Source organism: Condylura cristata, unplaced genomic scaffold, assembly GCF_000260355.1.
Source record: "Condylura cristata isolate star-nosed mole 26May11 unplaced genomic scaffold, ConCri1.0 scaffold00020, whole genome shotgun sequence".
Lineage (NCBI taxonomy): Eukaryota > Metazoa > Chordata > Mammalia > Eulipotyphla > Talpidae > Condylura > Condylura cristata.
The window spans coordinates 5,802,242-5,817,447 of record NW_004567121.1 but is presented as its reverse complement, the minus strand read 5'-3'; the positions used below and the strand labels follow the sequence as shown (position 1 = coordinate 5,817,447).

The 15,206-nt window shown below is 39.3% G+C and overlaps 1 protein-coding gene across 14 annotated transcripts in view; it reads right to left on the bottom strand.

The window, feature by feature from the left end:
• Window positions 1-15,206, bottom strand: part of MAP4K4 (mitogen-activated protein kinase kinase kinase kinase 4) — a 171,740-nt gene that overhangs the window by 18,437 nt on the left and 138,097 nt on the right. Inside the window, exons 13-23 of one of the 14 annotated variants that reach the window (XM_012727445.1) lie at window positions 12,610-12,696; window positions 11,819-12,031; window positions 10,707-10,868; window positions 7,821-8,054; window positions 6,828-6,934; window positions 5,469-5,617; window positions 4,622-4,719; window positions 4,051-4,059; window positions 2,697-2,872; window positions 2,115-2,235; window positions 875-1,066 (exon numbers count right to left, since the gene is read on the bottom strand). In XM_012727445.1, coding sequence (XP_012582899.1) covers window positions 875-1,066; window positions 2,115-2,235; window positions 2,697-2,872; window positions 4,051-4,059; window positions 4,622-4,719; window positions 5,469-5,617; window positions 6,828-6,934; window positions 7,821-8,054; window positions 10,707-10,868; window positions 11,819-12,031; window positions 12,610-12,696 — 1,548 coding nt within the window. Of the gene's footprint in view, window positions 1-874; window positions 1,067-2,114; window positions 2,236-2,696; window positions 2,873-4,050; window positions 4,060-4,621; window positions 4,720-5,468; window positions 5,621-6,827; window positions 6,935-7,820; window positions 8,055-10,706; window positions 10,869-11,818; window positions 12,032-12,609; window positions 12,697-15,206 lie in introns of all 14 variants that reach the window. The other 13 variants (XM_012727447.1, XM_012727446.1, XM_012727451.1 and 10 more) reach the window with 13 other exon arrangements.

Here is a 15,206-nt window from a genome sequence, read left to right as displayed (position 1 = left end):
TGTTCACCCCCCTCCACTGATAGACAAAAGCATTTAAACCAAACTTCCCACAAAATCGAAGTCATTGCTCATTTAAGTACAGGGTGCTTAATGTTGACTCTGTAGCTGCACTGGGGCATGACCCTGTTCCAAAGAGCAAAGACTCACCTACGAGCACCCGACTGAGCGCCACAGCCAAGCCTTCAGACAAGCACACAGGTTTCCCATTCAAAATTTTAAATTAAAATCCCACTTGACCCTAATTTCTAGGTATTCCCAAAAACCATTTGCCCTCCTCTCAAACTGAGTCATGCTGAATTTGAAGGAAAGAAATCCTTTTAGCAGAATGGACGAAAACAAAGATTAACCAAGCACCACCACCCACAAACCCCAAATGAAAACAAACAAACAAACAAAAAACTGATCCAGTCCCTTTTGAAGGAGATTCTTGTACAGGATAACAAGTTTGTCCAAATAAGGCCAAGCCTGCTTAACCAAATTTACCTGTACTTTATTTATTGGATAAAGAGAATGAAAAAGGCAGATTCCACAAATGCTTTCAGAATTTCATGCCAAATACATAATGGATCCGAGAACACAGTTATCATTTTATTTAGACTTTTAAAAAGTAAACTGAATAAAGAAAGCCATGCAACTACACTTTCTAGAGAAAAGTAAATGGTGAACTGGCAAGTTTGGAGGGAAATTGATCTCGGGTTAAGGGATTTGTATGCAGATCTGTTACTTGGGGGTTGGGGAGAAGGCTGGGTGACAGAAGAAAGAGGGTGGGTAGGGAAGGGGTGAGGGGCACTGGAAAGGTCTCCTCTGCAAGCTAGGCTACTAGGCGGTGCTGATCTAACTCTAGGAAAGCAGCCAGCTGTGGTGCGAGACATACCTCATTAGTAGTGAGCTTGTCCTGGGGTGTCTGTGGGGACATGGTGGGTGTCGGCTGGCTGGAGGATGGGGAGGAGGAGGTGGAGGAAGTGGAGGAGGAATGGCTTTGCTGTAAGAGATCTGGCAAGAGGTGAATGCGACCGGCAAAGCCATTGCTCTCATGATGGCTGGCACGCTTTTGGTCAACTGTACTCTGTAGAAAAAACAGGCATACTTGTCTTGCTCAAGCGCTGCTAAAATTGCCTATGACCCTAGAGATAACTGACTGTGTGACTTCTCAAACTCTGTTAAATTACCATGGAAAAGCATGGACAAATTAGCCTGAACTGCTTACTGAATGCCTAACCTGAGCCAACAGAATTCAATATACCTCATCTGGTGGCCCTCCAACTCCAGCAGTGAGTATTTAATCTGGTTCATCTACCACACTATTACTATCAAAGTCACTAGGCCTTTCTTCTTTCCGTTGAAAACTCTTACTATCTATTGTTCTAGAAAGCAACCTGAGGCTTCTCTGACCCCTGGTCTTTTCCATGTTCTTTCCACTTTCTATCCAAATGCATTGCCATAGATAAAACACACTCAGGGAGAAGTCCAAAATTGGCGCCCTATTCTATTTAAATAAGAAGCATATCACTTTTATTATATCTAAAATAAGAAAAAGAACAGACAGTTGCAAAACTTAATCCAAATTGAACACATCTGGGTGGTGTACATTTAATATTCAACAAGTGAAAAGCTAACATTTTGAACACAAAGAAGACCACCCGTCCCTTTCCTCCACGACACCCTCCCTGTGACTGTAATGAGGCTCATCCTCTTTAGTGGCTCCTGCCTGACTCCGATGCTTCCCCTGCAACTGTTGACTCAGAGCTTAGAGCTCTCTGCAGAATCCCCAAGGCTATCTGCTGCAGACTTGGATATGCCTCCTTGCTCTGTGAGCCTTTGAAGGACTGTGGCTTTTCTATTACTCAGACACAGACTGTGAGACTCAGCATGGTGCTTGAATGAGGGCTGCCGCAAACATGCAGAGGAGCAGCAATGTGGGGTGGAAGAACACTAGCTACCTGTTCAGCATGCAATACACACCTACCTCCCTCGCCCGGATACTCTACCCTCTGGGTTTTGTTAACATGAAAACAGATGATGATGGAGAAACAGCATGAGTGAGTGAATGAGCAAGTGGGTTAATGACTACAGGAGAAGCTCAGTCTCTAACACCAGAGAGGAGACACAGGTACCTGGCGAACGATCAGAGTGCCCTCCTTGGACGGCGTCATGGCTGGCTCACTCTCCACATCATCGTGGACAATCATTGTTTTCACAGATTCTGTTTCACCATTACTCAAATTCAGAGATGACCTATGGAAGCAAAATCCAAAGATGAGGGGTCATAATCCCCTGAGTCAAGGATATCCTACTAGATTTTCATCAGTTGTAGGTAACAGGTTTAACTCTTCTCAAGTTAAACAGAAGGTTGGCTTTTCTCCTTCTACAAAGAATTTCCCAACAGCATAGTTTATTTTGGAGCAAATGACTAAAATGAATACTTGTAGTTAATTTAAGCAGTTAAACCAAAATGAAATTTTCCTTTCATAACATGCTCTAATTAAAAAACAAAATATTGGGATGTTTGTTGTGGGGGGGAGGGGGAGCACTGACATAACTGAAGAGGGAGGGGGAAGGACTGTCCACTGCTAAGCCCACAGTAAGTGAACACTGAATGTTCATGGAATCACACAGGTTTATAAAGCACCGTGTGGCTCCAGTGGAAAGACTCCATGGGGCACTCTCACCCTCCCCAAAATACACCAAGCACTGACGCTGCTCTGGTGTCCTCCGGTCCAGAGGTGGGTTCCTCAGCCCCTTCTTGCTCCACATCATCATCCTCCTCATCTGTCGTCCCTGACTCTTCACTGGAAGAAGAGTAGTCTGTCACTTTGTGTGGCGGTCGTACATCTTCCACTGCTCGAAGCTCTTTTGCCAGTGCAGTCAAGTCCTAATGTAAGGATGGAAGAGTAAGTAAATAAAAGGGAACAAAGTGGGAGGAAAAAAGCAAAGAGCAAGAAGTACTCTGACTGACTAAAGAGCCACAATGAGAGCTGTGTAAAACATGTAAGTGAGCTTGAAAAGTTATTGACAGAAAAAGTTAAGTTTTAAAGGAAAGACTAAAAAGACCAAAATGTAGCTAACTCAAATCTTGTAATAACAACACTTATTAACGATGAGTATTTTTATTCCAACTTTGAGATAAAATTCTACATCAACAAATGTGTGTGGACAGATCTGTGGAGTATGTTACATAGACACCTGCCCCAGAAACCAAGGTCTAGTCAAATAGGTCTGATTTAAAGTGTTTATTAATGCAGTTTTTATTTTTAGTTCTTTTATTTTAAACATTTCAAAACTACAGAAAAGTGAAAGAGTGCAGTGAGTATCATTCATGTCTTGCTTCACCAATTACTCACAAATTGTCATGCTTGTCAAAAATTCCTGACATTATGCAAGAAGGTGGTAAACACGATGTGTGCTGCAGGAGACCAGGTGGGCTTCTCTGCCACCACCCTGCCCACATTTACCTGTGATACCACTAATGAATATAAACATCAGAAGGAGGAGAAATCCAATGAAAAGCTAGTACTCAAAAAAGCCCTCATTTCTGTTTACTACCCTACAGTGAGACAGTTAAAGATTCAGTTATCCAGTATAATTTTCAAGCATGATTATTATTTATGTTCTATAATTTCATATGGAAGAACAAAGTATATTCTTTTACTTGGAAATTTTATTTAACAGTCATGACTTTTAAGAAAAGTAATTTATGTAGTTACTTTTCTCTAGCAACTTAATGTTCTCCACAAAATTTTAACACTTCATAAGTATGAACATGTTTCTTATCTTTGAGCTTCAGTCTCTGAAATAACAGTGATCAAGTACTGTACCAGGTCTAATCATTTTATGATTATAGTTGTAGCTTTAAGTTCTTTCAAAAGGCTACCTTAATAATAATTTTTTTTAATTACATAGCATTTTGTGTATTAAAAAAGATGAAGCAAAAGCTTAGGTTTTTTTAATCTTAGAAAAGAAAAAAAGGCACACTGAGAAAGGAAAAGGCCATGTCGTGTAAAGGCATATGAACTGTTGCTGTGACGCCGAATGTTTCAGAGATGGGCTTACCACTTCGCCCTTCAGTCCAGCGGCAGTTTCATGGAGTCAGAAAAGCCACCAGTGAAGCGTGCAGGGCACAAAGAAGCACAGGAGAAAAAAGGGGAAAGAAAAAGTACAGAAATAAATTCAAGCGGAAAATCAAAATCCAACAGGCTTAAGAGCCCACACACAGCACATACAATCAGAGTCAGTTAAAGTGACAAGGATTAAGGGAGACATACAACGAGCAGTCACAACTGTCATACCATATACCAAAAGGCGGAGCCGAAGCAACAGGTAAGCTTGAGAAGGTAATTTTAAAAACTTTATTCTAAAAGTCAGCATTGTAAGCACCCAATGCATCAAGAATATGTAAAGGTTAATGCTAAGAAAGAGATAACATAGCTTTTCTTTTTTTTCTGTAATTTAAAAGACTAAAGCAAAAGGCTCATAAATGCGTTTCAGATTTATGACATTCCTTGTAATTTCTCCAATTTATGTGGGGACTCCACAGAAAAGATTACAGGCCTTTCAATTACGTATGTTTAATAGATCCCACTCAAACTTGAAATAAGTAACATTGATTTTGTGCAATTCTTACAGCAGGCTTGAGAGGTCTAAAAACTTCTTTTTTATCTTCAGGTTTTTTTGCTACATTTTCAAGGCGCTGAGATGGTGAACCTTCAGATTTGGAGGATGCTGTTAAGTTCAAAAGAGACAAGAGAGGCAGACACACATAAACGCATGGAAACATATTACAGAACAGACCCACCTAGCTGGCCTTTGTCTCCCCTTCTTCGCCCTCCCGCCCATGTTTGTCAGGCCCACTCATGGCCACATGCAGCTCTGTGTTCCCAGGTATGCAACACAGGCAGCTAGCGGAGCTCAGCAGCTGTGCTAACCCCTTTCTCAGACTTCTCCATCACCACCTTTACCAACTATGCGTATAATTACAATGTCTCATGTTATGTCATTAATCTAATAAAGTATATTTTAACTATGTCATGAGTACGTTATAATAACCAATACTGATGGCAGTGTACGTCCTGAAGTCTATACTCAAAGTGGGTTTATATCTCAGCTTGGCCTAATCAAGCTGACTGGATATACTACTTAATTTCACAAACTGTAGTTACTTAAGCATATGATCCACACTTGTATGTATGTATGATGATTATACATACAAGTATCATAAGGACTAAATGAGATAATGCACACGAAGTGTTGTCAGTGTTAGGTGTACATAAGCTCTCAAATGTTAACTCTTTATTATTAAAATTACAATGAGTATCATCTATAATTTATATTGAAGCACTATTTTGTGATACACACATAAAAATCACAGGTGTTTTTACATGATTATGATTAAAAAGGATTTCTATTACACTGACCACAGTCAATACCGTTATCACTAACAGAGAAAGGAAAAAAAAAAACCAGAGGCTCACATCTCACTCTGAAGCGCTCCCCAGAACCACTCTGAGACCCAGGGTGGGACCCAGGCTGGGACCCTGAGTTGCTGGACCCAGAAGAGCTGCCGCTGCCAGGCCTGGGCACCAGTTTCTCCACTCTTTCCCACAGCAATCTCGGTTCAATACTGCTGTTAGAAAAGAAGGAAACAGTTAATGTATGATCCCAAGCTGTAGCATGAAACACGTGATTATGCACTGTTTCTGATGTTTAATGATTGTGCACTGTTTCTGATGTTGCTATTAAAAAAAAAAAAGCCTAAAAATAGCACTTAAAGATTCATTCACCAAAAGCTGCAATAATATCATTTATGGATTTTTTATCTAAGATAGAACAAACCCCAAAGGCTAAATGATATCCTATCATTAGCAGAACTTCCACATCAAGTGACAGGAAGTGATACTGTTCATTCTAGAAGTGTCACTATTTCTGTTACAAACTCACCCAGTACCCAAAAAATTCCACTTACCTAATCACACTCAAATTTCTACTATTTCCATCCCTCCATTACTACTCTCAAAAATTAACCTATGAAAAGCTCCCCAACTTCAGCCCTCTTCACTTGAGAACCAGCTCCTTGCAGCTTCTGGGCTGCCTGCCAACTCACTTTAAATTACACCACGGTTCCACATGCAAGTGGCTAACTTTACAGGTTCAGTGGTGGTCTAGTACAAACCACTCAATACAATGATCTTTTCCTCCTCCAGAACAGCACTGGCCCAGGAACCAGGGCTTACTGAGATAACACAAATGTTCGTCGGCTCAGTTGTAGGGTCTGGTAGCTACAAATGGTTACTGAGCACTTGAACTCTGGCTAGCGCAGCTAAGAAAATTAAATTTTTAATTTTACTAACTTTAATTAAAATGCAATTTTTAAGTAGCTTCATCTGATTAACAGCCACTGTATGGAACGAAGCAGTTCTAGAACCTAAGAAGTACTACTTGGTTATAGACTGTGGGTCAGCTACTCTCTTGAGTAGCCTGTGATTTCTATACCACTCTTGAGGCCACAGGATGCCAAATTTACAGCTCTCTTAGAAACTCCCTTACTTTCCTGGTACTCTCTCTTCTCCACTTACTCTTACACAGATGGGTAGTTTTCTTTTCAAAATTGCCTCAAAACACAACCCACAATTAGAATTAAACTCTCTTTTCACTACAAGTCAATTTTATATTTTTCATGTTAAAGGATTTTATGGCAGTTTTCTCTTTATAATGGAGTTATAACCTCTTTGTCCCCAAATTTCCATGTTTATGGGCATTTTTCAGCACACAGATAACTTAAGACTAAGAGACTGCTGTGTACCAGTTTTTAAACTGAACTATGAGTCTCTTACCTGGTGGAATTTCTTTGACCTGCTTGACTATTTGGCTGCCCACTGCCCTGCAGTGGGGAATCCCGACGGGACAGGACAGGGGATCGAGACGTTGTTCTCACAGGAACCTTTAGGTAGAAATTTTAGCTATTACGTTATTGAAAACACAAGAAGAGTCCCTACCAAAATAAATTTTTTTGAACAGTCCTAATTCCATAAATCTCATTCATACTGACCTACTACTCCCATCATCCCTGATCTTCCTCTGCCCTCCATTAATACACTGAGAGAGAGAAAATTTAGTCAAGGCACCAAAGGAGCCAGGACAAACAGTTCTGCAGTGCTTCTGAAACACTAAAATGATTTTTAGACTGAAGCTTGGTGGCAAGGGACATACAAAGCATTTTGCTGAGATAACATAAGAATCAGAAAAATAAGCTCAAAGAAACCAAACAATGGCCTACAAATGGATCAGCAAGAAACAAAGACTGATAAGAGCAAGAAAATATTCAGAGGAAGCAAATATTCCAAGTGGAGGGAAATTAACTAAAATGTGCCTTTTTGTTAATTTCACCATTAATAAAAACAAAATTCTTCAATTTGAGAAGAAGAAAGATATCTTTTGAAATTTTCTGCTAATTTTTAATTGTTTCCCTTAGAAAATAGTTTCTGAAAATTTTGATACTGGTTGATATTATAAAATAACATGTAGTTTCTCTAGAAACTTATAAGACAACTGCTAAAATAAAATTCGATTCAGTTTCTTCTCAAAGTATATTCTTTATAAATTTATTCTTATTTTGTTATCTCATTAAGTATAGTGTTAACAACAACAATAAAAAAGCTAACTGGGCATTGGCTAGGCATATTATCTCCCCACTTTTAAATAAAAGTTCTTTTAGATGTCACTGTCCCTTAATTCTGGTGAAGTCATCATACCCTTAATTAAAATAAAATAATAATAATAATAATAAAAAGGAAAAAGAAGCACACATCTGTCTTTCTGCTTCTTACCCTTGGAGGCACCTCTTCACTGTCTGATCTAGACCAAGCCTTTTGGGTGGGGTCAGGGACCTCCGACTTAGAGTCAGAACTCTGACTTAGCACCTCACTGCGGGAAGGTGGACATGGGTCCTGAGAGCGAAGATGGTGGTGTGCAAATTTGGGAGGAGAAGGGTCACTGAAGGAATGGGATCGCGAGACAGGGGAAACATTGTTCTTGAGAGATGCCAGGTGGGACCACTGTACCTTACAAGAAAACAAAACACAAAACATTCAATGCGTTCTGCATAAAACGCTTTTCTGGTCAATACCAAATCCAAAGCAAGAACTGGGAGGAATGCAAACTTGGGCACAATAAAGTAATAGGTAAGCAAAGCAGTACAACAGTCATACTTATAAGTGAAGAAGTGGTCTGGGGAACACAACTTGTGGAAAAGAACAAAAGTATATTTATAAGTAAAACTTTTAATATCCAAGCAGAAATGACAAGACAGCAGTAAATATAACAATTTAAAAGAAGGAGGAAAAAAAAAAGAGCTTCATAAACCTGTCCTACAAGGGGGACATGCCAGAAGCACATGCACATCAGAGTAGACAGATTTCAGCAGCAGAGAAAATAGAACATTACAAGACAGACATTGTCAATACGTGCAGTCCTATCTCTCCATTCTCGTGTTACCCAGTAGTGCAGAATTTGAGACCCACATAACAAAACAGCACATTTAATGAGCAAAGACAAACCCCTAATGTTTTGACATACTGTAACAGTAGTACTTAAAAACAGCTAACTTGCCAAACACATCAATTTTCCTTCTTTCTCCCTAGTTTTAAAATGTTCAAAGAATACCGCCAGTCTTTATACTAGTCATGAAAAAAAAATGTAAAACTGTGATTTCTTTAGAAATATTCACTACCATGCTTCCTTAAACTGACTGTTATTGGGTTATTCCTTCTACTATACAATAGGAGAACTATGACAATTATTTGTTAATTGAGTTTATCTGGTTGATTTTAAATTGGGAAAGCAACCTCTACAATAATCTCTGTTTTTATTTTTTACCTGTACAAATAACTGTTCAATATGACGATTTACATAATTCCAGCTATATATTTACTATATCACACATTTAATGGAAACTGGAAATGCCAAATAACAAATGAGTCATCAATGTTTCCAAATTCAGGATTAGGAATTAACTACAAATCTGTGATTTCTAGTTGAGAGTCATATAATTCCAGTTAATATCTTAGACCTCTAAAATTTCAGGAAAATGGTTTATATTTAAAAGCAGTATCAGTAACTATGATCAAGAATAGATTTTGAAAGTCCCGCTTATTTTCATAGGCACGTGTTTTTAAAGGAGTATGTTACAATCAAAAGCAGTTTTAGACGGAAGAAAATGGGGACTGTTTCAAGGTTTTATATTCATCCATCTTTAGTATAAAGACTAGCTTGCATAATTTATGGATGCTTATTTCCTAGCTGTTAGTTGCCAATAAATAGCTCTTTAACTTATGGTTAAATTTAATTTTTGAGAATAAAAACCTGAATCCTGGACTTCTCAAAAGTGTCATCAAACCTATTCCAATGACAGTTATTCCCCACCTGCTCCTGCTTCTTTTACCCTGCCCTGTGTTCTTTTTATTTCCCATCCCCTCTCTGGAGCTGCTAGTTGGCTTACCAGCCTGTTCTTGCAAATCAAAAAGTTGTCAATACCTTGTAAACATCCCACCCAACTCCACACACATTCTTTGCAAATACCACCACATCTATTGCAAGAAAATGACTTTTTCTCATGCAAACATCAGTGACAAGGAAATTCAGACATAAAAACATGTTTCAAAAATCTGGATTATGCAGTTACAAGGAGGAAACTGTCCAAAAGTCAATTATTTTCAGCAATAGGGTGGGAATCAGTGTTGGGGATCCCTAATATCTATGATGTGGGTAATCTCTACCGGCTATTTCCTCTCCCAACAGCAAAGGTGGTACTTTTACAACCACCTGTGTCTTACCCAAGGGAAGTTTGTGACCTTTACCTGTTCTAGTTCAGGGACATCCACACCTAGTCCATGGTACCGTAACCTGTTCTTAGGGCTTGAATCTTTTGAGAATATGAAAAAAGGCTCCTTCACCCCAGAAAATAAAATACAGATTTGAATAAATCAAAAAGATTCGACATGGGGCCCTCCCTGGTGGCGCAGCGGGTTAAAGCACAGCTCTGAGAATCTAAAGCCGCTTCCGCATGAGTTCGATTCCCGCCTGCCCCAGAGGTGACCACATGGCGTGGCAGACCTCTCCTGACCAGCCCGCTGCTCCCCTCAGCAGTGTACTTCGTCGATCTGCCTGTTCTGCACCCCACTCTGTCTCTGGTGAAGCCTCTCACCACCCCTGAGCCTCTGGCCTGTACCCCAGTTCTGTATGCACAAATAAATAAATCTTAAAAAAAAAAAAAAAAAAAAAAAAGATTCGACATGGAATCTCTGGGCAGTGATTAACTGTCTACAGTGCACTCACAGGAGTGGCTAGGAGTCAAGGATTACAGGCTAAGGTAGGTTTTGTGCTCCATGCTTATACTAGTGTTTTCCAAAGACCAAACTGAAAAACCTTTAATTGGAGTAAAGAGGCACTTCATGAACATCAAAGTTATGAAAGGCAAAAAGTAAGACTAAAAGAAGAAATCACTAAATTTAAATATTTTTGGTAAGTAAAACAAGAATCTTTTCATTTTAAAAAAGGTCCTTTTAGCTATCAGGTGAGGGCACATCCCTCTTTAAGCTGGTTTATCGTCATCCCTGCTAACCCCTTCTTTCTAGTGTGGTAGAAGGAGAACTTTGTGAGTAACAGGGTCACAGGCCCTGGCCCAGTGCGAGTCCTCAACCCTCGGGTGCTGCTACCTGTGGCTCCGTTGGTCTCTGCAGGGCAGGGTGCACAGACTCGGAGTTGCCATTGGAAAAAGATTCTGATCTGGAAGGCACTGGTGGCTCCAATACTCTGCCTGTCTGCTTAGACTGGGCTTCAGGGGAGCTGTGGTTAGTTTTCCTAAATCTATCTTCCACCTGCATCAGAGAATTAGAAGACATAACTCAGTGTTAGTAGGGGAAAAGCAGAGACACTCAAGAAAGCCTGAAAATGGAAGGTAAATGGAGTTTCTGCTTTCTTCTACCTCAAGAACAAGAGAAGAACAGTTTTAAAAGGCAGGAGGCAAGTAAAACAGGTCCAGGATTTGATTCAGGATAAAGAAACACTAATAAACACAGCCTTTAAAATCTCCCACTGGCCAAAATTCTAGGAAAATACATGATGATAAAACTGTGGGGGGGGGGGATCTGCTATAACCAACTAGGCCAACATATTAAAAGACTATCACCAAGACTCCAAAGCACATTTATTTCACTACATCAAAAACAAAGGCATACTAGAATAAATAGAACACATGTCCCCAGATTCTCCTTTGAGGGGCAGACATGGTGGAAGGTTGCCACCTACAGGCCAGGACTTGCATCCTCTGAAAGAGACCAGCTCACCATTTTCCTAGTACCTCTGAATGAATGAGCAAATGCCTTCCCATGTCCTGGCTGTCAGGGTCTGGCCCAAATGCACCAAATTCACTAACTCATCACAATATGTTTATAAACCAGTAACTGAACTAAAGTACACTGCATTTTCATTGCAGTTTTGAAAAAATTCTTAACGAGGCATTAACACTCCTCACTAACATTTTAAAGAAAAAGTATAATCTTGCTTCATATTTAGTTTAGTTTTCAGTTGATTTAAGACTTGTTAACTGAGATACCCAACTCTGGTTCTCTATGGAAAAAACATTCATTAGGTAACACTGCTTCTCTGAACCCCAGTTTCTATCTATGAAAACAAGAAGGTGGATCATCAGTTTATGACTGTACCCCCTCCAAGTATTACTATTATACAGTTCCTAAGAGTCATTCTACTACTTTCCAGGGAATAATCAACCTAGGATAAGTGTCTAAGCAACAAGGGCAGAAGATACCTCACGGGCTCGGTCAGCAGGCTCATAGTGGGGCTTGGGCTCTGGAGCATGATAGCTTGCCTTGCTCCTCTCCTGCTGCGGGGGCTGCTGCTGCTGCGGGTGCGGCCTCCTATGGTCGTGCTGTAGAGACAGGAGATATGCTTGTTCTTGTTGCAACTGCCTCTGGAGCCTCTCTGCCTGCCGGTGCTCCTCCATCTCCCGCCATCGGCACTCCTTGGAGAGGGAGAGGAGAACACTGAATCTATGGGACACTGGAGAGGCTTGCCTCCTCTCTGGATTCAGTCCCAACTTTTTTTTTTTTTTTTTTTAAAGACAATACTACCCTCCCCTCCTCCCCCATAACAAAACAAAATGATTGGGATTTTAAATAACATATTACCTGTGGAAAAAATCTGACAGTTTGTTGCTAACCATAATATCACTGGACAGAATAAAAGAGAATTAAATTCAGTGTCAGTTTTTGGTGGTTTCAAATGATACTTAGACTTGGTAAAAATCCTATGGCATGTGCCTTGAACCCTGAGCCATGAGCATTCTAGTTTGTTCACTGAATGCACAGTCTACTCAAAACTTTTCCTCTATCTACCAAATAAGAACAATTAACTTGTTACTGGGAAATAAAGTCTTCTCTTGATGTGCCCAAAGCAGCATGACAACAGAGGATGTCTCCATCTGAGCTGATCGGCCCAGACACTAAGCAAAATGGTCTGGTGATCGCCAAAGCAATGCCCACCTCAGGGGAGGGAAAAACCAGCCCTGGCTCCACAGAACAAGACAGACAGGGGCGTTACCAGTAACATGGCTTGCTCCTGGAGCAGCTGCTGCTGGAGGATTTCCAAGTGCCGCTGCTCCTCTTCTAGCTGTCGCCTGATATACTCCTGTCACACAGAAATTACCCAGCGATCAATTTATCCAAAAGGAAAGCATCAGAACCAGCTGAATGGAGCACCAAGAACCATTTGCCCAATTAGTTTTAGTACTAATTCATGTAGTAGGGTGAATATCTTTAAAAAAAAAAAAAAAATTTTTTTTGCTAAGGATTTTCCTAAGAACTTCAAATTGGTCACGAAGATCTAAAGAATCTAACATAACATATGATGACATGTACTCCAAGATACATAAAGGCATTCTGAAGTTTTATTCTGAAGACAGAACAGACATTCTGTCATTACAAGACAACTGTCCTACACAAGCTTGGGATTTTAAAGGACCATTATATTAAGTAGATTCAGAAAAATCATACTTTTAATAGAAGCAAGAGATTCCCACTAATAAATGTCTGTTTGTTAATCACAAACTACCAATTTTTAAAACTCTATACCAAAACCTGTTCAACACTGAAGTAAAACAAGATTTGTGTTTTCTATGTTGACACAGAAGGTGCCTAGATAACGACATCCTGACAGCCACATTCTGGGATCACCAGACTCAGACGCAGGCAGTACGAGCTAAGGGGGAGGGGAAGGGGGAGAGGGAGAGAGAGAGAGAGAGAGTTTACATGAAGAGACGACGTGGGCAGAGTGGAAATGGGTAGAATGACTTGGTTTTCAACTGAAAGAGAACGACAAACTTCTATAACGACACCCTGTTTCAGGCAAACTTATCTAAAATATATCAAAAAGGGTAAAAATCCATCTGTGAATTGACTGTATAGTGCAATGGAATAGGAAATCAAAAGATCTTCATCTATGACTTTTACAGCAAACACTCAACCTCCCACTTTGTTTTCTCAATTGAGAAATAAGTTATCAAGAATCTTTCAGAATTTTTTGTGAAGCTCAAAGGAGATAGATAACAACTTTCAAAAGTATAATCATTGTACAATGAAAACACATTTTCTTGCTCCTTCAGTAGGGAAGAAAGTTTGTTCTAGCAGGGGAGTAAGTTAAGGGGCCAAGGAGAAATTTTTTCTGAAATTCAAATTATTTCTTTACAGAGTCTATTGCTGGCCATCCAATTGTATCATAGCACATAACTTAAAAAAATAATAATCACACACCTGGGTTAAACAGAAGTTTTAGTTAGCCAATAAATTTGGTTGAGAGAATGTTGGCTAAAAGAAGTCATGACAGAAGAGATTTAAGATTTCTTTAGAAATCTTTACAAAGCAGATTTAGCCCCCATACTCCCAAAAGCCAACCTGAAAGTGTCTCCACAAGGCCACTAGTGGGCAAAGGTGTCTTAGTTCCTACCTGGGCACCAAGTCCCATTTAGTTAAGCTTAAGCCTCCAGGACACGTGCTGTTGCCAAGAGCCGCCCCAGCACAGTGTGAGGCTTCCTTAGCAACCAGCAGGCAGGGAATCTGACATCCTACCTCATCTCTTCTTTGAACCAGACCAGCAAATTTACATCCTGTCCAAGTCACAAAGATTCCTTGCAGTCAATGAACACACACAGTACAATTACACATGTACACAACATGTGAACTTATGCAAAGATGAAAGGTTTCCAAAAGCTGTTAACATGGGCAAGAATTATTTTGCAACAGAATAAAGAAAGTAGAATAAAAGTGATTTTGGACATTAATTTTTTTCTTTTTTTAAAGAAAACATGAAGTATACTTGCTATACATGAAAATTGATTATAGCCATCAGAACATTAAAGATTAAGTATTACTTTCAGACCTTCTCACAATCAAATTGTAAGAACTACCTAGACTTAATTTTTTAAAGCTTCTTGTTTTCTCCTCTTTGTTATTACCACATATAAATTAGAATGCTAAGAAAACAATACATCACAGTTAACTAGCAAACAATGTCAGTAAGTTAACAGATAAGAGGATCACTTAAGTACCGAGGAAAAACTGGTAAGCATATCGCCCCAAACCTCAGAAAACCTGAGACATGTGATTAGTATCAAGGATAGTAGTTGAATAATCAACTCTGAAAGTTAATACCATTGTTTATATGTATCTTAAATAAAAATACAAAGTATTGTTTATGTTGATTCCCATTTATATCTTTTTTTCCCCCTTTATTCAAAGCTCTTAACAGAGTATAATCAATTAGGCATGAAAGGCAGAGAGGCTGGTGCAGGGATTCATTCTGACAACATAGACAATAAAAAGCTTAGTCAATTTTTGTTTGCACAAGTAGTTCAGGAAACAAAGAAGTTTCTAATGAAAACTATCTGGCATTAATCAGATGCTAAAAAAACAACAAAAACCTGACCTTTTTTTTTGGGGGGGGGCAGAGAATGTTATTAGCTTCCCTAATGCTACATACATATACAGAATTGTAGTATTCTATACATGCAAATACATATGTATTACAATATTCAGTCAGTCACTGTATACTTCAAATATTTCTGTAAGAAATATCTTACAGAAAAAAAAAATTATCATACACTTATTTGGAATTTGAAGCATTTAGCTAAAACCAAGAACATA